This window comes from Zonotrichia leucophrys, chromosome 1 (genome assembly GCF_028769735.1).
Source record: "Zonotrichia leucophrys gambelii isolate GWCS_2022_RI chromosome 1, RI_Zleu_2.0, whole genome shotgun sequence".
NCBI classification, from domain to species: domain Eukaryota; kingdom Metazoa; phylum Chordata; class Aves; order Passeriformes; family Passerellidae; genus Zonotrichia; species Zonotrichia leucophrys.
In genome coordinates, this window is record NC_088169.1 from 50534086 (window position 1) to 50559278 (window position 25193).

Below are 25193 nucleotides of genomic sequence, written 5' to 3' on the forward strand. Positions count from 1 at the left end.
ACTTCTTTTGGCATTGGTTATGCAGGCAGTTCAATTGCTGGGTTTCATTATAGTGGAGTTTTGAACTCTTGGGGTGGGGAGATCTTCAAGGGGTAATTCCCAGAAGACCACTATGTTTCTACAAAGTTTTACAATATACACATTTCTGATACCACTTGATCTTTAATTTGTATGGAGACTCTTGTGAAAGTGGGATCTCAGTAGCTACAGGTCTTTCTGGGAGCAAGTGGGCCTGAGCTGTCATGGTGAAGAAATGGCAATAGCAGGAGTACACTGATAGCATCTAGTTGGGTTTGTGAAGGGAATGCAGCAGATACAGTCAGAAAGAAGCGCTGAATGAATAATACTGATGTGGTAAGGGTCACTGAGGTAATCCATCACTTCAGCTGGCTAATGGAGAATGAAATATAACGTCCAACTAGCAGTGGCCAAAACTTGCAAATGTATGTTATGCCATCAGGTGTAGGAATGAGAGGAAGTTCTGATTTTTTACATCAGAACTTCCTCTCATTCCTTATGACAAGAACGTCTTTTCTTGTGGATTGCTTCTTTGGTTCGTTGAGGTTTCTTCCTTTGGTTCTCCTTCTCAGAGAGGACCACCATCTATCCCAATAAGATCAGTGTGAGGTGTTTTTGGCATTCTCATGTGAGTGAGTGCATGATAGGTTGGAATTCAGCACAGTGTGTCAGTGCTTTGCAATCTGCAGACTATAAGCTGTTTGACTGTTAGGAATCCTAATTAAAACTTCAGTGCATTTTCCAGAATAATCCTGGTCACTGTGCATTCATGAAGTGTGGAATTCCTATTGCACAGGAGAAGAATTCTGTAGAGTCTCTTTTCTTTATCATATAGCTTTGAGATTACACATGATGCAGCAGGCAGCGTTTCTTGGTGTTCTGGCAAACTTCAATGTGCAAGAGCAGAGACAGTTTCAGTTGGAATTCATTTTAGAAAGAGTTTTGAACTGTAGCAGTCAGATGGGCTTATGCAAAGAGTATGTTATAGAATGGCATGGGATTTTTTGTTGGGGTTTTTTTTGTTTGTTTTAATTTTTTTAGAGTGTTTTATTGAATCACTTGGGTAGGAAGGGACCATAAAGATAATTTAGTTACCACCCCCCCCATACAGTTCCTTTCTTTAAGAAATCAACAGTATAGTGAATTTTGGCATCATAATATTTATGTTGATGCCAAAATGAATATTTTCAGAATGTTTCAGCCTTCAGAATGTTTTTATAGCATTGTCAATATATTTCTCTGGAGAGAAGGCTGGGATGGAAATGGTCTCTACATAATCTTGACTTTTGACAAGTGTGTTGTGCAACATTGAACAGAATTGCAGATAAGGATTAAAAAAAATCTGGTCAACGTAAAGGTAAACAAGACTTTTAAATATAAACACTAAAGCAACACTTTTAAAAATGGAGCAATCTTCAGCATAGGTTTGACTAGCCCACAATTTCTCTGTTCATTGTGTTGCTGTGCAAGGATAATTTAAGCTGAATTTTAACAGATTCCTTTTTTAAAACAGCTTTATGTCTCATGAAAGAAGTAAAATACTTGAGAATATTCTTTAAATAAAATAGCAGAAAGTAATTATTCAGAATAAAAATATATGACAGGAGTGAGAACCAACAGAGGGGTGTAAGCTGATAGAAACTGGTTTTTCTTCTTCCCAGAAGTGAGGAATGCTTCGAGTAGTAGTCTTACATATAGGTCTGCCAACTTAAGTGCTGGGAAGTTGAATTCTGTACTTGTTCTGGGGATTTTGTACCATCTCAGCCTCCAAATTGTAAAGTAGGTTGCATTTATTCAGTTGCTGCTTAGAGCAACCAAGAAGAGACATTGAAATGAAAGCAAAAATGGGAAAAATACAAGTCTTGGCATGAGCAACAGCAGTATTTATTCACAAGTCATTTAGCTTTCATGGGCTCAAGTGCAAAATAATTCAGGTAAGTATTATGTAAAGAGTTCATAAGAAATGAGAGGGTAACATTGTGGTTTTTAAGATATCAGTCTTTGGGAGCATTTTGAAGAACAGTTTTGGGAAGAGATTTAGACAATTAAAACCAAGCAATATGAATATTTGTAATCTGACCAATTTTTTGAGATTTCTTCTTTCTTTCCTTTTTATTTTCTTCCCCTGAAGTAGCTGTCATGCTGTGCGTTATCTGATAGAATAGTGAATGGGTGAAACTGAGTTGCAGTTACCTGGGATAAAACCTTACATGATCAGTACTCTGTACTCTTGAGTACTTGGGGTATTGCTTCAAACAGCTTCAGGGTGAAAGCAGAGACTGAAATATTTGAGGCATTATACTGAATGTACAGCTGCTCACTTTTTATTGTATACAAGCTGATAAATGTGTTTTGGTTTCTGTATTGGGTCAGAAGTGTAGGGTAAGTAGCCCTGCAGAGAACCATCATTCTCCAAACTGGCTTGTGATGCATATGTCTTAAATACAGAATATTACATTGTTAGCTTTTTGCAATGATTCTTCCATTAGGTGATCTTGCAGCATGTTTCCCTTGTAGATGGGAAGGTGTCCACCTAAGATGTGTGTGTAGGTGGTAGTGAAAACTCTGCTCTGCTTTTCCATGGTAATGACTGAGCTCTATTTAAGAAGTTGTTTTTCCTGTTTTGGAGATTCATTGGCTTTGTTTCTCCACTCACATTAATAAACCTCTTCATTTTGTGGGAGCTGATAGCTAATTTTTTTTTCTTTACCCCACCCTGTTTAGAGAAACTTTTTGCACCAACCGCCTGAATCTTTTCATTAGGGTAGGAGATCCTACCATTTTACTCTGACTTCTTCCTACTTTTGCTTTGTTAGGGTATTTTTTCACACCTTCAGATCTGATACTAAGCTAGGAGTTGTCTGTCTTGAAATGAGGAAACTCTCTTTGCTCCCTTTCTACCCTCCCTTTCTAAATCTTGGTGTTTTCCTGGGTTAATATGACAAGGTGTATTTCTGAGCATTGCAAAAGTTTTCCTCTAAACACTTACTCTTTGAAAGCTCTTTGAAAGAGAAGGTGATTAGTATTAGTTGCTTAAAGTGACAGGGGATTTTTTTGAAGGGAGGATTTAATAAGAGAAATACAGGTCTTCAGAGCAGTATGATTTGCATGCTTCATGAGGTAGCATATGTGATTAGTTCATCTCAATGTAAACTCCACGACTCAAATGTTGTAAACAGGTTAGTTTTATACCCTAAAATAGCCACCTTCTTATTCTGACTTTTCTGTGAATTTTGCTGCTCTAAATTGAACACTATTCCTAGGACTGTCTAGAAGCCCAGTAGCTGAACATAGATTTTTGTACATAGCAGCATAAAAGAACTTTTCATTCCCTTGTTATGTAGTGTCTGTTTAGTAAGCCCTGGAATGACTCAGTTTTTGTGTTATAACATGTGATGATATGTAGGACTTGAAATAGCAAGAAGTAGCTGTGATGCAGTTATTTATAGAAACATAAGTTAGAATTATATATATCCAAACTCAGTACCCCATTTCCAAGAGCTGGACTGAAATACCTTTGAAAAACAGGTTCAGAATGTTACAGTCTAAGTAGTCTGTGTTTGGCTGCCATGAGCAGTGGTGACCCATCATCATCAGAGACAGAGTTAGACAAAGAAGGTTGTCACAGTTGCTGTTTAGGTTAGAGCAGCATGGGGATCTACTTAGACCACCCACCAATAAACAGTGTGATGCTATAGGGAGCTGGGGCACCATGGAAGCTGAATCAGGAGTGGAGGACAGTTCAGACCGTGTGTCATCCAGGGCTCCCACTGGTAGAGCTGTTCTTAGAGCCAGGGTTGGTGCCTTGTGCTGGGTAGGTGAGTTTGAAGTCATGGCTATTTCTCTGCCAGGATACAGAAGGAGGGTCTGATACCTTGATATGACAGGGAGTCCAGTTGGTCACTCAGGCTCACAAATATCAGGGAGCTGTTGTAGGTCATTAGCACAGTGACAGCTTTGGTGACCAAAAAGGCCAGTCCTAGCTTGGTGAATTCAGCACATTCATTGAGCACTGAGTTTTAGTTATAAAGTGCTGATTAAGATAGTATAGCTGGTAGATTGGTATAGCTGAAACTTCATTGTCCTCCCTTGCAGATCTCTCCTGTGCAAACCAGATGTGGGGGGATGGACTCCAGCTGCAAACTGCCATCACCTGCAACTGCCTTCCCCCTAAAAACATAGTGAACATGCTGGGCTTTCCTTTCATCTAACTTTTCAGGATCCTTGCACTATAGCATTGAAATTTTTTACAGGATGAAGGTTTAAGTGTAGCTACTGTTTGGATATAGCAGTTTTCCCTGTGATGAAGGTGAAGCTGTAGAAACAGATTCCTCTGATGCTGTCTTCCTAAAAGCTTGTAATTGTGCCTTGTGCTGTTGAATCTACATGGAAGGATTAGTGGCAGATAATCAATGTGCCCATTGCTATACAGTATCTGTGCACCTAATTTGCTACCACAAATGCAAAATTCTGAAATATTTCTGAAATTTGATAAAGTACTTATGAAAGCTAAATGTCTTCTCCTCTGGCAGTAGTCAGTAGAAAGGTGTATTTGGTGTGTCCTCCCTGTAAAGCTTTTCCGTATCCTCTCCTTGTTTCTTCCAGCAGCATAAGATTAAGTTATTAATTATTAAAATTAAAGTGCAATTGTATTTCTACTTGGCATATGGGGAGAAGATTTGCCCTCTGTTTCAGGGTCTGTTCCTACAGCTGATGAAACATGAGGACATGTGTCCCCATTTATCCAAGTGAAGCATACACTTCTTGAAGCCTAGGAAAGAGACTATATGGGAAGGCAGAACATTGTCTCCAATGAAATATTCACCTGTGAGCTCAGCATGACATTTGAAATGGCACTAAATGGAGTGTTGTGCTCCACTGGAGCACCATCTCTGCTTTTAGGGGTGTTACATCAGATCACTCTCAGAAGACTGATGTGTAGCAAAACAAAACCCATTGCTGTCAAAGTTAGAGGCAAAGTATTACCATATTTCTCTCTTAGCTTCTCAAAAAGTTAAGCTTTTATTCTGAGCTTCCAGCTGAGCCCTGTATGAATGCTATGAATGCTTCCTGGTGGTATATAGTGCAAACTTCACAGCACTGTGCACAAGAAAACAATGGGGCACTTCAGCATTTGAGGTGAAGCTCACACACAGCACGCTTTGCTTTCTTAAGCTTCCCCACAAATACTCCTGCAGGTTTGGTTATACATTAGACAGAGTTAATAAAGGGTTTTTTTTCCCCTACAAGGAATACTGACTTTAAATACCCCATCTGCTTTTTTTTTCTTCAGTGATGGGGAGGGAAAGAAAAGAACATCAACCTTCTGCAGCAGTGAATCTCTAAATGCTGCAGGGGCCACGCTCACACCTCGCCGCATCTCCTGGCGGCGGAGAATATTCCTGCAGGTAGCTTCACCTATGAATAAATCTCCTTCCAAGATGCAGCATCCAGGTCTGTGTGTGCTTTTAAAGAAAATAAACAAGCAGTTGTTACTTAATATTGTAGTGAACTGCAGCATGTGATAATAAGAAAGGGAGAAGGGAGTCAGTGTGGTACAATATTCATGCTAGAAACTCGCCAGAGATCAGTTGTGCTCATTTGGCTTTAGACTATGTAGGTTATTGTTGTTTTGAAGAGAGGATTTTAGCATCAAAGTCAAATGAATTGCAATCTGCCATAGCTGCTGTACCAAAGGAAATTAGGACAGGTCTCTTACTGATAATAATATTTTTAACAGTTAAGAAAATTTTACCCTGACCTGTGTACATAATAGGAGTATTTGGTAAGTTTTATATCTTGTCCTTGTAGTGCACATAGCACCTGTTGATTGTGTTAATAATTCTTACAGCTTTAAGCCATTTAAGTTAGAAACTCCTGAAATAGCTGAAACCATGCTATTCATAAATTCCCATTTGGCAGAAATCAAAACCATAGGCAAATGGTAAGCTCTATATTTAGTGACCACAAAGTGCTATAGCACTCTCTGTAGTGCAGTTAGCAGGTGGAAAAAGTAGCTTTAAAATAGAACCCATGGTAAATCATAGCAGTAAACAAGTTCAGCAGTAGAGGAGGCTTTATGGATAAATGTCTTGTGGTAACTGGATGGAGCTGGCAGGGGAATGGGTTGAAATACTGGATGACTCTTTATCTAACTCTAGTTGATTTAAATATAACTTTATTAATGTAAACAAAACACTTAAGAAAAAGATTCTCTACTGTTGCACTGCATTTTCTCTGGTTTTGGAATCAGCAAGTCACTGCTGGATGTGAAAGACAGATATTTTTGTTCTGCTATGACATAGATTTTCATGATGTGTCCTACAATCTGAGTTTACTGTAATAGCTTTCTGATTCTTTGCAGATGGTCATGATGGATGTGAATTGTTACCTTTATCCCCTCTTGCTCCACCCCTGGAGGAAGACCCTCTTGTTCTAGTATTGCAAAATGAGGATGGTCCAGATAAAACTGGAGAGAGGAAAAACTCAGAAGAACTACAAAGTCTGTGGAGAAAAGCCATCCATCAACAAATTCTGTTACTTCGAATGGAAAAAGAAAACCAGAAGCTGGAAGGTTAGCTATTTAGAAAATACCCGTAAAAGCTATTGCAGATTCTGCTGCCTGAAGATGCAAATTGTTCTGGTGTTGGGGCACCTCGAACAGAGATGTGGTTCTGTAACTTTTTAGTTAACAGTACTAGAAAAAACCTGTGTTTTCCTAGTCCTGTCTCACAGTCTACCACGTTTTCTGTCTACCTGACTTTAAATGAGTAATCTTAGTGACAGAAGAAAGTGATAAAATTTCCTTTTTGGATGCATGTTACACAAAGGATGCTACAGTCTGTGTTGTATCTGTCTGAGTCTAGGGGTTCTAATGTGAAGTTGAGTGAGGAGAACAGGTGCTGTGTGAACACTTAGGTGTGGTAAACCTTACCCTTTCTATCTCGTTTCAGTCCTTTGCAGCTCATGGCCTTTCACTCCAGGCTTTTTGTTCTTCATTAACCACATCACAGTGGTAATTTATTAATGCTTGAATCCAAATATGATTTTTGAGCAACTTTCTCTTGAGGTATGTCTGGTTTTTTGGAACATGAGCACTGTACACTGACAATTAAGTGCTGTTAGTGAGGGATCTAAAGTTGACCATTCTGATTGTCAACTGCCTCAGCTTCTGGCTAGGACATTTTATTAAGGCTGATCAAGATTCACACAAATACAAGATGGGATGCAATGTCTATCCTAGCATACATAATTCTTCAGTATAATAGACAGTATAATAGACTACCAGCTCTTGGTGTCAGTTGAAAATTCCAAGTGTCCTCTCTACAGCTGCTGCCTTCATCTTCTCCTTTATGCTGTATAACCTATCTGGTAGTCTGATTCTTCACACTAGCATACTACTTCAAACATAATGATCTTGTTAAGATCAGTTAACTCTTTTTCCTTCTTTAGGCTAGCTTACTGGGAAGGCAGGGAGAGGAAAGAAAAGCATCAGGACAGAAGGCTTTCCGTGTCCCTGCAAGCATACATCCTTGAATGTACTTCATACACATGTAGTGTATTTCTCAGTGCTGTTTCTCTCTACAGTTTGTCTCCCTGTTGACACACAGTTCTGTGGAAACTCCTAGGGAACATCTAGAGAGAACAGCCAAAAATCTTCATTTTGTAAGCCATTTTAGCAAATAGTCTATTTTTGTGGGATGAGGAAGCTGGAGATCTGCTGTGGTGACTAATTTAATGTTATTCCCTCTGATACTTCGAATTGCTGAGGGATAAACTCTTTGCTATATTTACCTGTGGCTGAGGGTACTGAAAACTGTTAAATCACTCCAGTTCCTTAGGACTGAGTTACAAGTTGCTTCCATTCTGTAACGTGTAGAAATCAAGTTCTTCCTGCCTGATCATTCATGGTGAAAACAGGAGTGTTGGAAGTGGAGATGCCAAACTGGCACACATTTGCCAGCCCACATTCTTGGTTCATGCTCTGAGGAGCAGGTCTCCATTCTTGTATTCAGGTTCATGAGTACACTTGCTGAAACTGATGCTCTTGCTAGCTAGAATTCATCATCTTATTTTGAAAGGGTGAAAAGTAAACTGTTCTAACACCTATCTCTCGGTTTCCTTCCTGTGGTCTGTTATAACACAGGCCATTTTATGGACAGGACATGGGCAGATACATTCCAAACAAGCATAGATTCACCTGGTTCTTTGCATCCTAGCTTACAATTAAATGTACATTTCAGTAAAGGGAAATGCAGTAACAGAAATGCAGAAATTTCTTTACTTGAAGTCAGATTCCTAGCTGGGAATATATTAGCTGTATATATTAGACTGGTTTAAGGCTTGAATTGCTTTGAAACTGTTTCTAGTGGATTTCTGTTAATCATTTGTTGACTTTTATGCACCAAATATTAATAGAACTTCTTTTCCTATTCCTTTTGCTGTCGAGGAGACTTGAATGCTATTAGTTCTTTATTTTACAGAAGGTAAGTTCTGTCAGTAGCACAAACTTTCTTTTCCTTTTTCTTTCTTTTTTTCTGAGAATCTAGAAGTTCCTTTTTCCAGTAGGTCACCTAGAAACATAAGAGCTGCAAAAAGTAGCAGGCCACCTAGCAATGATTAGGAAAAATGTTAACAAGGAAGGTTGAAAACAATGAAGGATGAGGTAGTAGGGAGTATGATCGACAGGCAAACTTGCTGGCTTTCACAGGGCTAACTGCACAGTTAATGTGGGAGTTTATTGTCACACTGAAATATGTTACTGCTGGCTTGGATCTGTTGTATGCTGCTTACAAGAGTGAGGATTTTTGGGTGAAATCATACAGCAGTAGGGCGGCATTTGGAATCACCTCAGATGAACTGCAAATTCCTGTGGTAAGATCACACTCCTATTTTATGGCACTACACCTTGCATAATACCTGCTTCTGCAGGGGCCCCTGTAGTCTTGAGTGGGTAAGATCTCAAAGGTGTAACATTGGGGTTTTGGAAATAATTTGTAATTTTTGGAGTGGACTAGGCAATGATCCAATTGATCCAATATTAACTCTAGCTGAAGTGAGATGAGTAGGCAAAGGAACAGATGGTCTTGTTTTGCAGGATGTATAAAACGTGAGCAAGAGTTTGCTTTCACCTAGAGGTGAAGATGGGAAAGGGGATACATTTGTAAGAGAAAGGGGGCTTCTGCAAGAAGTGGTGTGCACAGATCAAGACAAATTTGGGATAAACTCAGCTGCATCTCAGAGGTGATGTTGTGAAATGTACAGTTCACTCCAGTGACAGTTAAACAAATCTCTCTAAATTAAGACATATTCAAGTCTTGGTTTCAGTTTTTTGTACCAGCAGTTAGAGGAACTGGAGTGTTTTTCTGCTTGTGCATCATAAATAATAAAATACCCAGACTTAATTTCTTAGTAATGGAAATGAAAACTGCTTCTCCATGAAATGCCAGGGTGACAATGCAGCTTTATTTCAGTAGTAGTGTAATAAATACTTTGTACCAGGTAGTCCTATGCTGCAAAGCTTCTAAGTTTATAACAGCAAGAGTTCTGTGCTTCAGCACAGATGTGTCTTTCTGGATATTGTTCATGCTGGTTCATTCTGTTTGCACTAGTCTGCCTGATGATGCCAGTGCCAGGAGCTCTTCTTGCTCTCTTAAGGGACATGTAAGAACTGGAATCAGTGTGACAGATTTCAGTTTAGAAGGCTTGCCTAACTTGCTTGCCTAAATCTCTAATACAAACATTCACATATTTGGGACTTTCCATACTCAAAACAGTTGTAATGTTCAATAAAAACAAGAATAAAATTATCAAAGGTGTTTTTGCAGAGCAGGTGCTGTGAGGTTTTGTTTAGTGGATTTTTTTTCCCCCAGCTTAAAAAATATTTTTATGTGCTTCATGGATTGCTAATATTCATGACCCAGTAAGAGAAGTTAAATTGTTATATGCAACATCTTATGACAACTGTCCCAAACTAAGCTATAAACTAAAGAATTCTAGGTGTATTTATCACCAGATTGTTGGATATACATATATATATCTACGTTTAATGGGGTTATGTGTATTTGTTATCTTGTAATTTTCTGATATTCTGATTTTTCATGTGCTCTTCCTTTTTCTTCTGTGTTCTAGCAAGCAGAGATGAGCTCCAATCAAGAAAAGTAAAACTGGACTATGATGAAGTTGGCACATGTCAGAAAGATGCCATAAATATTTGGGATAAGAAGTTACTAAACTGCAGAGCCAAAATCCGATGTGACATGGAAGATATTCATTCCACTTTAAAAGAAGGTATTTATGTAGGAGAGCTTTTAGCTCTGAAGTATCAAGATCATATTTTTTGCTCCCTTCTGATACCAACAGAAATCAGCAATACACTTTTTCCAGCAGCAAAAAACTGCCTTCTTTTCACAAAGGTGCTGCCTTCTCCTGCAGAACAGAAAATAAGTTCTGCTGTGTCTGCAGGTTGCAATGTCAGCAATGCCGAAACATGTATAGTCATACTCCTGAAAGTAGCATCTTGTTTCCATGTGTCATTACATTCAAGATTGAACTTGGAGCCTCTGCAGCCAATGCTATGACCTTTTGGTTTCTGCTCAGTGGATTTAATTCTGAGTTTCAGATGTTCTGATTTTATTTGCTTACTGAGACAGCAAGACCATAATGTCTGCTGTGGACTGTGCCCAAAACCTAGAGGAATCAGAGCCAAGTTTTGGAGAGTCTGGAATATGGTCACTTTGTATTTCATTTCCTGGAGTGAAAGGCTGGGAATTTTGTCTTGAAGTAGATATTCCTGTGGACTAGCCATAGGCCAAGAGGATATTCAAAGGGTCTTGTTAGTATAATGCAGCTGTGGGCCTGATTGCACTGCTCTGCTCTCTTCCATGGAATCTCATGTCTGTGTTACAGATGCTGAAAAATAATTCAGTGTAATCTGGCTGTGGTACAGAAGGGAAGTTTAAATTGCTACCACAGTAAATTATTGTAGATATAAGGCAGTTCCTTTTAGTGACCTGCAGAAGCCTGCCAACAAATTATTTACCTTGATACCCTGTTTTCTGCTGTTTGATTGCAGTTCAGAGTTGGGAACAAGGATATGGCTATTAACTTGTCTTCTTGTTAAATAATTGTTTACCTGGAAGGTATTAGTAGAGTTGACATTTTGACTTTCAAAGCTGGTTTACAGAGTCAGATATCAAAGAGGGATGTATCTCCCCACATCTATGGACTGACATGGGCAGTCCTTTGCAAAGGAAAAGAGGACTTCCTGAATTTTACACTTGTGAATTTAGTTCAGCTTTTCTAAACAGGTCATTTTATAGTCTGAGTGTAGTTGTGCATCTTTTCCTGATGGAGACTAACAGCTCAGAAGTGGCAAAGCAAGGGATGTCTATACCTCAGTTGCCCAGGATATGCACAGTGTAATTGCCCTTAATTTTGTAGTTCATGTTTAGTTTGTGGGACTGAGCTGTGGCTACTGAGTGAACACACTGAGAGTGGAGTTCATTCTGTAAGGGATCCTCCAGAGTGGTTCAGCCAAAATTATGACCAAGCAAATTCTTTTGTTGTAGCACTAAAATCATCCCTCTGCTTAGGCCTCTTGTTTTTTGGCTGACCTGCAGGTGTACCAAAAAGTCGTCGGGGAGAAATTTGGCAATTTTTGGCTGTGCAACACCGGGTCAGGCACAGGCTGCCAAACAAGCAGCAGCCTCCTGACATCTCTTACAAAGAACTTCTGAAACAGCTGACTGCTCAACAGCATGCTATCCTTGTAGATCTAGGTAAGTCTGTTCTTTCCCACTGGTTTGTGGGTCTTTGAGTGAAAAACACACCAGTCATTGTAGAAGCTGCTGCTGAAGATAGATGCTGCTCTATGAGCTTCATTTTCTGTGTCATCAGGATACATTCTGTGTATGCCACTTAGAGTCCTGGAAGCAGATGATTTCTTAGCCTATGCCATTCATATTTATGCCCTTCTGCATCTGTCTGAAAAGAGAAATTAGACAGCTGGTTCTGCAAGTTCTGTGCAGATGAGAATATTTAGTGGGTTCAAAAGGTATAGTCCAAAATCAGTGGTAAGATACAGATTGATGTGATTGAAGGCAAAATGCATATGAAAGCAAAGAGAAGCTGTCTGAGGGAGGAGAAATGCTGTTTGTCAGATGGATTGGGGCTTTTCTTCAGAAGAATTGAATGTCAACTACTCCTCTCTTTTTACATCAGGACGGACATTCCCTACACATCCTTACTTTTCCACACACCTGGGAGCAGGACAGCTATCACTGTTTAACCTCTTGAAAGCCTATTCTTTGCTGGACAAAGAAGTTGGTTATTGTCAAGGTATAAGTTTTGTAGCTGGAGTGCTGCTTCTACATATGAGTGAAGAGCAGGCCTTTGAAATGCTGAAATTCCTCATGTATGACCTTGGCTTCCGTAAACAGTACAGACCAGACATGATGTCCCTACAGGTAAGTCAGCCTTTCTGGAGCAAACCAGAGTTTTAAATTACTTTTGAGCACTTATGGGGGTTGCTTAAGTTCTCCAGGGCCTTATGAAACTTCTTATACTGTTTTGAGGTACATGTATATTTTACTGTCTCTCAATTTGCAAACAGAGAAGCTTAAAACTTGCAGAGTTTTTCCTGTCACATAGTCCTGTCATCTCTCCAGAAATTCTGCTTCCTGCTGTTTTGCCTTTCTTTTTCTCTTCCTCACTGCTCTCTCTTCTTTATGCCAGAAAAAAAAAAAACTGATATGCTTTGTCACATATGGATGGAGTTAAAAAATTAGATTTGTTTTTCTTCAGTCGGTGAGCACTTGCATGTAAATTTCTCTCTTGTAAGGCCAAGTCAAGTCAATAGTGACACACAGTGGCCAGTCAGTGTATTCTGCAGGCATTTGTATTTGAGGCTGCTCTGCCTTGACTCCTCATTTTACCTCTTTGTCTTGTTGTCTTCTACTCCATCACCTCAACAGAGAAAGAAAACAGATGAATTTTTAATCGTTTAATTATCTTATGCAATGATGCATGCTCTGCAATATTATCTGCAATCTTGATACTCAAGACTGTTCAGGAGGGAAACAAAACATTTTTCAGATCTGTATAAATTTTAGGGTTTAAAGTTTGAGAAATCTTTCATCTTGACATGCAGCTGTCCCCTGATTTGAATAATTATAATATGCTATAAACCCTTTATATTATAAAGGAATATACTATTGATGAGTTAAAACTTCTATAATCCACAGTGGAGGAAGAGAAAACAAAGTAACAGATGGAAAAGTCTCCTTTTTTTTCCCATGTTCCCTGCATAGCAAACACTTAAGTAAAACTAAAGGGAGAGTTTAGTCCCACTTTTCATGGCCAGTCACTTTAGGTGCTTATTTGGCAAATCTCCAGAGCAATGGAATAGATTGTAGTTAAAGAAACTGTATGTGCTTTTTCTGAAAACACTAGAGGACTGTGGATGTAAGTATGCTATAGCAAGTGTGTTTTTGATGAATTAAGACTGAACAGCCATAAAAAGCATTGTTTTACTTCCTCTTGTTCCATTTCCTTGCACAAATATGTTTTAAACCACTGAGGGTCAAATTCTGATAGATGTGTGCTTGTGGGATTTTTTACCCCCTGATAGATGCTCTCTAAGTTAGTGTGTGTTATACTGCAGATGTAGACTTCCAACAGCTGATGATTTGTCCTGGGCTTTCACATGCCCAGGATTTGACATTTTAGTTCAAATGAGTGTGACTGTTTCATTGGCAGAACCTCTTAGTAAGAACACTCTTAAATTTGAGAGGTTTACCACTTGTAGTACTGTTTGTCTTTTAAATTAAATTACTTGTCTTTCCCCACAGTTTGCTTCTGGGCAGTTATGTTAAAGTTCTGTCTGCTCAGGACAAATTAGGCAAGAACACTTAGAGGGTCTTACTATATTACTATACTATATACTCTATTCTAGTAGGAGTAGAATACTGCAAATTCTTTTGCATTTACAGTAGTGAAACACGAGCAAGCTTATAGGCAGAACTGGCTTCAGTCATGTAGAAGAAAAATCTTGGATGATTCTTGAGGATAGTGAAAACTTATTAGACTTAGATTTTTTAGTTGTTGTCTGGAAAAAGTAGTAATCTAAATCCTTAGTCCATAATGAACTATCCCAATTGTTTTACTGCTCTGTGATGCAATTCTGACTTCACACATGTGTTTTGTATTGACACTGTCCAATCTGGGCTTAATTGGTATCTTACACAATTAAAGCAAGAACTCAAATGCATGCACAAATTTAGCTGATTTACTCAAATGAAAGTGATCCCTCTGCTTGTGTGCAGTGCTGATGAACAGGTACCTTCAAGTGCACTCAACTTTGGTAGGGAACAGTCATGAACTCTAAAATAGGAAAATAGCCGAATCTAAAGGCATTTTCTTATTGAGGAACAGATTCACCTTAAGCATAAAGCACTATTGACAATAAAATTGGACCTGACAATTAATCAATATATGTCTGCTTCTTATCTTCTGCTTTCTGAGAGAAGCATTGCAAGGAAATAACTTACCACAGAGTGCTAAGTTATTTTTAGCCCTGAAGAGCACCTTTCAACCACTTTCCCTTGCAACCTTTTATAGTTGTACAGCAACACTTTTTTTGCATCAGTATCTCAGTATCTTAAATTCCATAGGACCACTGGGAGATGTGCTGGGAGATCTCTGTGTAAAATGTATTCTGTGGGTACAGAAACTGTCTAAAGTTGTGATGGCTGGAGAATTGGAGTTTCAAATGCAGTAAAAATAAGGCCAAAATTCAGAGAACGAAAGCTGAAATGTGTAAATTTAGTCGCAACTCATGGAGAATTTTGACATTTGGAAGAGGTACAACTACTTTAATTGCTGCAAGACTGAAAGTTCTGGTTTGTTGACAAAGTTGGAGCAATATATTCCCTTCTTACCTTAAGCCTCTGAATCTGAAATAGACTTCATTAGTAATCAGGTTCAAACTGTTCTTTGTTATTGACTGCCCTGTTGGTTTTAATTCATTAGTGGCAGGTTGTTTATACATGAGTAAATACCACTTGAGGCCCCGGGAGGCAATTAAGCTTCATTTTACTGTGCCATCTGTACTGAAGTTAATTTCCCTTGAATGAAATAAGAATAATTTGGAAAACTGAGTAAAGCTGAACTTTTGTTTCTTTACTTTCTCCCCCCTCCAATCCCCTCATGCACTGTAGATTCAGATGTATCAGCTCTCAAGGCTTCTGCATGATTATCACAGAGACCTGTATAATCATCTTGAAGAGAATGAAATCAGTCCCAGTCTTTATGCTGCACCGTGGTTTCTTACGCTGTTCGCATCTCAATTTTCATTAGGATTTGTAGCCAGAGTGTTTGGTAAGAAAGTTTATTCTATTGAAATAATAAACAGAACAATATCCATTGGGTTTTGAAGCACTCCAGGGGTAGTTTTCTACATGCTGGGGATGTTTGGGGTGATGGTTGTGTGTGGCAAGTAGCAACACTTTTCACAGTGGGATGTCAGCTCCTTTGTAAGAGGAAAATCCAAAAGGTATTTATTGAAACATCAGACTTGAGCAAATAATTATATCTTCTCTTCCTTCCTAAGAGACTTCTGAAATGTAAACAGCAGAAAGTTTATTGTTGCAAATGTATTTTATGCAAATGTATTCACTTTATATCAATAGAAAAGTTCATCTAGCCGAACTCGGGAACTGAAAAAAGAAAAAGCATTTCTGAATTCTGATTCTAAAGTGCTTTCTAAAAAAATTCGAGCAAATTTGAACTTAAAGGCTGATTTTGGCATTCAGTTATATATTGAACAATTTCCAATTCATAATATGCCTCTGATTTCATTTAGATAGTTTCCTCATTAAAAACTCCTCTTCGGGTAACATCTAGTACAGAAGCCTAAATATTGATTATTCCTGGTAGTGTTTACAGTGTCAGGATGTCAAGTAATTATTTTTGTGTTCTTTTCTTATCCACAAGAACTTCCAGCTTAGTCAAATCTCTGGTGATGCACTTTTTTTTTTTTAATTTAAATTTATTTATTAATGCAAAACTTTCTGTACTTGTATATGCACCAAGAATCTAAATGCACATGTAAGGTACTTCATCATAAATCAGATACTTTTTTTCCCCTTTGATCTTTCTGTTTTCATAGGACACCTTTTGTCCTTTCTTAGGAAATTCAACCTGACTTTGTCTCATGTTTTAATACTGGAGTGTGTTAGAGTCTCAGTTTGTGTGGTGTATTGGCTTGGGGGAAGGAAGAGGGTTTAGGTTTGTTTGGTTTGATTTTAAGTTTTGATTTTTTTTTACTCAGTGCTTTCTCAGTTGCAAAAGGTTTTTTTTCCATTTACAGCAAACCCTTTTGCTGCTGTCTGGGTGAACAAATGATTGGTGTATCTCTTTCTCAGTGGTGTACCAGTCATGTGAATATCTGTTTCCCAGTGGGATTTCTGGATTCTGGGACACCTGAGCATTTTATGTTTCTGTCTTTTTTTGTTGCTTGGTTTTTTCTTTCCTAAATGTATTTTTTATGGATGAGGAAGATGGGAAGGAATTTTGGTGTTCACTTCTCTGTAAATAAGATGAGCAAGGCATGTTCCCATTTTAAAATTGAAAAGTTACTGTGTAATTCAGCTTTGAATTCCTGAATTTTCAGTGTCTTATGGGCCATTGTCATATACCAGGAACAAATGGCTATTGTCTACCCTTCACAAACTACATACTTATATTTATGCTGTTTGAATGTCCATCATAGACTTGAAAAGGGAGAATTTCAGGAGCTGCATTCGAGGGAGATGGCTGCCTCATCAGTGTCTTTGTGATCCTGGATTAGGCCAGGGATGACCTCTTGAGTATCAGGATCAGGAACTGAATTTCTTCAGTTGTGTAGCCCTGAACAAACACCCTGTGGTGTGACAGAGCCAACAGCTCAGGAGGTTTATTGGAAATGCCCATGTGCTGCCTTCATCTCAGTAACTTCAAATCCACCACTGATCATGAGGCAGAATCTCTATTTACTGTTCTCAAGATTCCCATTTCTGTACAGTCTGTATCTACTGACCTGCAGAGCCCAGACTTTCCTCTCTTATCCATGCAATTATACCTCAAAGTAAGGGTTTAGGGCTTAGATTATAGCCAGTAAGAGCACTACTATGAATTTTGAAAATAATATAACTGGTTATGGAATTATTTTTTTTTTAAGGATAGCTTCTGCCTGTAGAAGAGTTGTGTTGTAATCTCCCCGCCAACTTCTTTTCAGTCACAGGAGCACTTAAAACCAGTTAGCAGCTGGATAAAGTCTCTGGCAGACAGTGGTGAAATGCTTATTGCAGATAACTGCTACAGACATAATAAGCATGCAGTATTTTCCTTAATGCTCTCTCACATCTGTAAGATGAAAGAAAATTCATGCTTTATCCTCATGTTGAAATAAGACAGATTGCATTTCTGAGCTGAATCCAACTGTACTGTGATTGATTACAAAGAACATTCCAGTAAATATATGTATTAATCCAGTGACTCTAGTTCCTATTTTCAAAATTAAAATAATTTTAAATTATTTTCTCTTTTAGACATTATTTTTCTTCAAGGAACAGAAGTCATATTTAAAGTAGCACTGAGTCTACTTAGCAGTCAAGAAACATCTATAATGGGATGTGAGAGTTTTGAGAACATTGTTGATTATCTTAAAACCACTATTCCAGATATGACTAAACCTCAAATGGAAAAAATTATTACTCAGGTAAGGATGTTTTTCTCTTCACATTTTTCCCTACGTATTTAGTTTACTTTAAAAGAATAATGCCTACACTATACGCAAAAGTCTTCTCAGATGAAGATATGTAAAGCTTCTTGAGAAATATGGTCAGTGGCTGGAATCTGCATATCTATAACTTAATTTCCTCTGCATTGAAGCTGCAAATTGAGAGTGAGCCTGTCTAGCACTTAATTGTGAAACTTCGAGTAGCGCTCCCCCTTCAGGTGGTAGTTCAGAGATAACACAAGAGCTCTAGAAAACCATGTCCATGTGCAGGAGTGGAGTAAACACTTGTGCATTCCTGTGGCTTGTTCAGGTTTGACTCTTTCAGGTGCTGTTAGAGAAGAATTCATTTTTAGACAATGTAAATCCTTATTTCCTCATTGCATGGACTGTCATTGCCGTGCTGAACCTGTGTCAGGCACTTTGGTGTCTTTCACAACTCATTGATTCTGGGAATGATAGAGATGGTAATTTAACACTTCTAATACTCTTAGACTTTAAATCTGTTCAGTGCTCTGCATGGGCTGCAGAGCAGCCCTGCTGTGTGGGCAGGGTAGAAATGGCTTTGTGCAAAGCCAGGTCTGATAGAGTAACAATGGGTTATGGTGCCTGCAGAGCTGAATTGTGATTACATGCAGGGCAGGGCAGCTCAGCTCTGCTGGCCTGGGGTGTGCCCTCGTGCTGAGCAGCCTTCCACATCTGCATCCTCTGCCAGTATCCTGTGCTGCTGCCTAGCCTGGCTGCAGGGGCAGTTGTTTGGCTCAGTCTTATAGTTCCCAGGACCATCCCCTTATAATGGGAAATGAAAGAAAAATGTTGATATTATGCAGATCTCTAATGCACAGATGATTGATCAAGTAGCTACGTAGAGGAAAATGGTATTTACTGAGCTTGAACACTACATAATTTAAATTTTATCTCATTTGAATACAATAGAACAGTGAAAGTAAAACAGAACTTGTTTTGTCAGGGAATCTGTGTGTGTCTTGTGTTGGTGGAATGTTTGTGATCTCTAGGATAAGAAACAAAATTGATGTCACTAGTCTTAAAATCTTTGGTAATTTTCTGAAGCCGAGAGGCTGTAACTAGATTTGTAAACAGATCAGGGTCGTATGTCCCATCACTGTTAGAAGCTCAGTTCTGTGGTCTTCACAATGCTTTGTCCCTAATGTATCCCAATAAAAAAATAGCGCACATCATGCAGGGATAGAGCACATGGAAACTGTAACCATGAAGAATGTTTTTACAGAAGTCTGTAAATGAGCTCTTGGAGTCAAGGGATCCAGATTTGAAGGCAGAGATCTGATGAATCACAGATTTAAAAATTATGTCTTGAACTACTTAATATTTCTGAGCAACAGTCAATAAAACTTTGTCATATTATAAAATTCTTGGATTGCATAAGACTTTTCTGATGATACATCTCGTAGTAAGAAATGGTATTTGGTAATTGTGAAAGGCATGATCCAGTTTATTTTGAAGTCTATGATTTATTATGGCTACAACTCTGTTATAATGCTCTTACTGTAGGCATCACTTTAAAATACTTTTTTGAAGGGAACAGGAAAAGCATTAATCAGGGAGAGTTGACTCGTAGTAAAACATTCACATGGAATAAGTCCTCCCTACTGTAATTAAAAATGGTCTTTTCTCTCATGGCAGGTGTTTGAGATGGATATTTCAAAACAGCTCCATGCCTATGAAGTAGAGTACCATGTTCTTCAGGATGAACTGCAGGAAAATGTGAGTCCCTGTGATGAAGGTGAACCTCTGGAGAAGCTGGAGAGGGCAAACAATCATCTGAAGAGGCAAAACATGGATTTATTGGAGAAGCTACAGGTAAACAACTTAGGCTACAAACTCATGGTGAAGTCATTCCTGTGATTCAGCCAATAGAGGAAAAAGTATTGTTTTAAGTGTATGTAAGAAGTCTTCTTACTGCAAGACCTTGTGGAGTTGAGCAGTTCTCTTAATTACAGTGATTCACTTCTGCTAGGCATACTTCTAACTCCTTTGTCATTCCTTGGACTTCTCCTTCTTGATTTACATTTATTTTTTCTCGAAATCTCTCTACCCTTATCTGCCATAAAATCTGTTGGCAAAATTTTGCTTATCTTTCTGAAAAGTGAGTTCCCTGTCCCTTCATCTCTCTGCTTCCCTGTTGGAAAGGTTTAAGAAATAATGCATAGTACAGCAGACTTCTTTGGTCCAGGCCTTTGTAGGCAGTGTTGTTTTGTTTCCTTCTGCTGAAACTCATAGTCCTACTTTGGAAGGTGGTCTCTCCTAGCAGACCTGATTACATGTGAAAGCCCACCAGACTTTTCCTGGTCAAGTTGTGCTTTAAAAAAGCCCTTCCTCCTTCACTATTTACCCTTTGTCTCATAGCTTGGCCAAGACTTGTTTCAGTTGCAATATGTTGTATTGTCTTGCATTTTCTTGAAAGATAAAGTCTTGTTTTTTTCATCATCAGGGTATTTCTTGCTATATTTGTTAATTTGAACAAGTATTGCAAAGAGCTCAGAAAGCACTTTCAGCTTCTGAAACAGAAAAATGGTAGGAAAAAAGGGCAGATCAAGTCCTCATTATTTTTGTGTTTACGGGCTAAGGGTGCTGTGTTCTTTTGATACTGAAAACAGGAATCACTTGAACTTTTTACTATTACTGATTTTTGTTTCTTATTTTTCTTTATTTATTTACTGCATCTGTGGCTTTTAGCTCTGTTCTGAAAATGCACCAAAGGCATAGAATAATTGAGTGGCTGATTTGAAAGGCTCTATGAAAGCTTTCCTGCTCTTTTAGAGTGCCTTACAATAATGCATCTTTCTCAGTGCTTAACCTCTTCACCTTTTTGTTTGCATAACTTCTTCATTCCTCTGCTTATACCCTTTCCTAGAAGCAGTCAGAATTCTTCCAGTACTCACAGAGGGAACTGCTGCTGCTGTGGTCCAGGGTTTCTTTGACTAGTCAGAGGAAGCTGTAGATTTTTAATTGGAGAATAGGGAACACAGTCTGCTTCTAGACTTAATGTTGAGTTTCTCCTTCCCTCCAGTCTCTTCATCCTAACTTACTTTATCACAGGGTTCCCCTTGTTCCGTCTCTGTCAGACAGGTCATGTCTTCCAGTGCTACTTCAGCTGCTGATTTCCTTTTTCTCCCTCCGGCTCCTTGTTACTCTCAGCTGTCCCTTGCTTGCTGCAACTTGTATGTCTCCTTCCCTCTGTAAAGCTTGGAGAAGTTCTTCAGATTGATCGGGTCACTATGAGGCGATTTTGTGTATGATACACAGTGTGCATTCCTTGCATTGTCTGCCTACACAGATGTCTTTTAGAAGTAGCTACGTAAAAACATCATAATTTTAATATTATGATACTATATAATAATATTGAAAGAAAACTATTCAGAATGTATGAATTTATTATAATGTTATTGTTTACAGGTTGCTCACGCTAAAATTCAGAGTCTGGAAGCCAGCCTGGAGACTGTTTTGACACGAGAGAATAAAATGAAGACTGCAATTCAGTCCCTGGAACAGGAGAAGATAACATATCAAAAGACTCTTGAGCAGATAGTGAAGTATTTGCCAGCAGAAGTGTTGTCTGACTGTGAACTGCTCCTGAAGGAAGTAAACTACAACCCAAATAATAAAATATGGAGTAAGCCATAAACCAGGGTTTTCTAGGCAGCATTTCTTCAAAAACAAAAAGGGAACGAAAAAATGAGTATGCTGCTTTCAATAGCTACTTAGCAATAGGCGATGGTATTACCCAAAAATAGTGCTGGGACACTCATAGCTACAGATGGGCTTTCAAGTGTCAGAATGCAAATTCAGGCTATAAATTTTTTTATGATTATGTAAATAAATCACAAGGGGGAAATAAAGGATTCTCACATGTAATTATGATGAGTAGATGTACATTTAGAGTTGACCTAAAGGAAAGGAGAAATTGGAGTAGACAAAGTAATGGTGATCTGCAAATTCACTTTGGATGTGCTTGTCTTGTAGTGAAATGAGGATAATGTGTCTTTATATATATGTATATTGAATATGTTGAATAATACTTGAAGAAAAAAGAAAAGAGAATGTAATTTTCCCTCCAAAGAGCAGCATGTTTCACATCTTCTGTGGAAAACCTGTGTGAACTCATGCGTGCCTCTCTTTTAATTCTACTGACATTGTGAGCACAGACCAATAAGCAGAACCAGTATACTGACATGGTTTGCAAGAGGGAGCTGTAGTGCCACCCCCTGCCTGGGCTGCAGCAGTCAGCAGCGCAATTCCAGGTGCATGTTGGAACTGGAAACGAGCAAGCATCGCATCATAGCTCCGCCTCCATTGCCCAGAGCTGAGGAATCGTGTCTAGCAGTGACTGCCACTTCCTTCCTGGCCTGTTTGCTTCCACCTGCCCTGGGCGTGATGGTTGATGGAGAAAAAGGAAGCACAACAGTGGGATGGGATTTATCCTGATGTTAATTTTCCACCCGAGACTTGTCTGTTGTAAGAGTTAGGTGTGTCAGGGGCTCTCATTTAACCAAAGAAATGCTGCAAGAAGCCTTGTCTAATTGGGTTGGGATGCAGAAAGCTGTTTTAAATTTTGTTTGAGAAGAAAATTGAGGTAGGTTGCAGGAAGTTAAGTGTGAGTGCACAAGAGAGGACCAAGCAAGTCTCAGATATTATGTACCTTTCAGTTTTCACATATACAGTGGCTATACATTTCAACGGGGATCCTGAAGTACAGGCACAGTTTTAATAACACTTTCCAGGCTATTCCTGTTTTAATACTACTTTGTGGTCTTTTTTTTTTAAACAAAAGTCATGAATTTGTGTGTTCTGGACAAAAGGTGGGATAAACTCTGATCATTTCAAGGGAGAAATTATGTTTATAGAGATATAAAAAGTTGCATATAGATTTGAAAATGTTTTTGAGTGGAATTTTTGAGAAAGCTTAGACAAATGTGAAATAGACGAGTATTTTGGAGTGCATGTCTGAACCCTTAATTGCATTTTACTGTGGCTCACGTTATCCCTTTCTGTTTATATTGTATTTCAGGAAACACTCTTTTTAGTAAGAAAACCAATTAAGCAAAGTGCCAAATACAGCAGTGTCTTTTCACATCAGATTGTCCAGTTTAGAAAGCAAGGACTGAATACCACTGCTTTCTAAGTATTATGCTTTATGTTACCATAAATGTGAGAAACAGCAATGCGTACTTGCTGCACACTGCTGTGGAACTCAGGGGCTTCAGCTCTCCTGGGTTTTTTGTTGTTGTTTTTTTTTTACTTCCATGATATTTTATTTGATTAAAGATACTGATTTACTTAACAGTCTCTCTTTTTACATTTGGGGTGAAAGGTCTTAACACTGTGTATAAAATTATGTGGAATCTGTCTAGATATTTCAAGAATGTCGTATTGTACTAGATGGGGAAATGCCAAGTGAAAAAGCAGTTCTTTGCAGTTTGGTTCAGAGTGAGTTTTAGCTGATGTGTACATAAAAATGTAATCCCAGGAACTGCAGCAGCATCTGTTACAAAGAATCAGGATTATTCAGATACATCTTTTTTTTAAAGATGCACTGAATGAGCTTTATCCTCTGTTTCACTTTAAAATTTTTTCATGTAATGCCTGAAGAAATTCCAATAAATGTCATTGCTGCATTTCCCATAGCCTCTGGCTAGTTTTATTTTTCTACCCTTCAAGTACCAATCTCATTCTCAATAGTATCATTCACATAAAATATGGAAAGGATCTGGCTTTAGTTTCTAGTTGTGGGGAAGAAAACCTGCAGGATTTGTAAAAGTACACAGAGTACAAGGATAGATATTCTTCTTGGGGATAATAATCTTATATTGTTCTTAACTGAAGATGAATTTTTTAAAGGTATTTTTTTTCTGTAACAGTTCAGTTAGTACATATGCATGTTGAGAATAGTAATTTGATTAACTTTGTGTATCTAGCTTTGAAGGGGAGGAGGGTGAAACAACACATGGGAATAAACTACAGAAGTAGAACCACAGTGGGGTGAGTTCCTCATGGCAACAGGACACTTCTGATAATGTTTGTGTGCTGAACTCAAGAGTGCCTTGTAACTGGGCATCTCTAGGCCATGGAGCTTGAAGTCTGCACTCAAGCAGGCATCCTCCTGACCATCTTCTGATGAGTAACCAGCAAGATCATCTAGAAGACTGAACTGACTGTGTGTTTGGTATAAACAGCTTTGTGGAGGGATAGAATGGAAGAGAATAGTGCAGAAGGCAATCTCACCCCTGAGGAGTTGCAGCTGTGCTAATCACCAAAGATTAGGAACAGGCCTGCCCTTAACAGGCCACAGCTGTGTCCAATAAGAAGATGAGTGCCACCAAAGAGTGGGGTAGCTGGGTGAGGAGAGAGCTGGAGTTTGTTGGCTGTGCTGTGAAGAGAGTTGGAGTTGGTTGTGCTGTGAAGAAAAAGGAGTCAGTGCTGCAAGGAGCTGCTCGTGGGAATTTTGCAGTAAGATGGCAACACAGCTTTACAATTGTTTTGTACAGCTTGTGAGGAGGGAGGTCGTAAGGTGCAGTGGGCCAGAGGCAGAGCTGCAAAGATAATTGCTTGGGAGAAGGGGCATTTCCTGGGATCAGTAAAATTGTTTTTCTATTTCTGTATCTTGTTTTTCTGATGGGAAAAAAAGTTTTCAGAACAAAGCTAGTGTTCTCTCTGAGCTAAGAACAATAGAGCTCTCACTTTTTTCTCTCAACTTCTGGAGAACTTACTCTTGAGGGAAAAGTATCTGCTGTTTTCAGGAACAGGTGACTCAGACTGCTTTCTGCTGGTAGAGGACTTGTTTTGAAGTCTGGGAACACATGTGTCCTAGCTTGCAAACTGGCTGGTAAGTGAAGAGTATCACTTGGCAGCAATAGAGCTGAAATAAGTCAGTCTGGTAAGCAGGGCTAATGTAGGAGCCGGTATTCCCTTCTTTGATGGATGGAAAACCTGGCCAGAAAGTTTTGTTGGGATTTTTTTCTTCTACAGAGTATTTATTTCTCTCCATAAAAAAGGAATATTTATTTAAGGTGCCTGAAAGTTGCATTTGTTCACTTTCATTAAAAAAAATCAGATTTTACAGAAAATCAGCCTTACTTGAAATCACAAATCTAGTTAATCTTAAGTGGTTTGATTGTACCCTCTTCAACATGACACTTAGCTCAGTATCACTACAGGAAAGCTGAACAATTTGTAACATACAAAAGAATTGCAGCAGTTTATCCAAGAATTTGGTATTACTACTGTGATCCAGGGAGTCTGCATCTGGACACTTAATGTAAACCTGAAACCACATAGGTATTAGTGTGAATAGCCTTTTCTGGGCTGAGGTGAATGACCCCAGGCAGTGTTAACAGTGATTGTCCAGTCAGTCTTTGTAGCC

The 25193-nt window shown here is 38.7% G+C and overlaps 1 protein-coding gene across 3 annotated transcripts in view; it reads left to right on the forward strand.

Moving 5' to 3' along the window:
* TBC1D4 (TBC1 domain family member 4) overlaps window positions 1–23448 on the forward strand; it is a 103723-nt gene extending 80275 nt beyond the window's left edge. For 2 of the 3 annotated variants that reach the window (XM_064713357.1, XM_064713366.1), the window contains 9 exons: window positions 5312–5472; window positions 6383–6592; window positions 10150–10308; window positions 11640–11798; window positions 12241–12485; window positions 15237–15396; window positions 17607–17776; window positions 19457–19633; window positions 21230–23448. In XM_064713357.1, coding sequence (XP_064569427.1) covers window positions 5312–5472; window positions 6383–6592; window positions 10150–10308; window positions 11640–11798; window positions 12241–12485; window positions 15237–15396; window positions 17607–17776; window positions 19457–19633; window positions 21230–21457 — 1669 coding nt within the window. In that variant the 3' untranslated portion in view covers window positions 21458–23448. Of the gene's footprint in view, window positions 1–5311; window positions 5473–6382; window positions 6593–6679; window positions 8505–10149; window positions 10309–11639; window positions 11799–12240; window positions 12486–15236; window positions 15397–17606; window positions 17777–19456; window positions 19634–21229 lie in introns of those variants that run through there. The other variant, XM_064713369.1, reaches the window with a different exon arrangement.
* Window positions 23449–25193: the final 1745 nt, after the last annotated feature.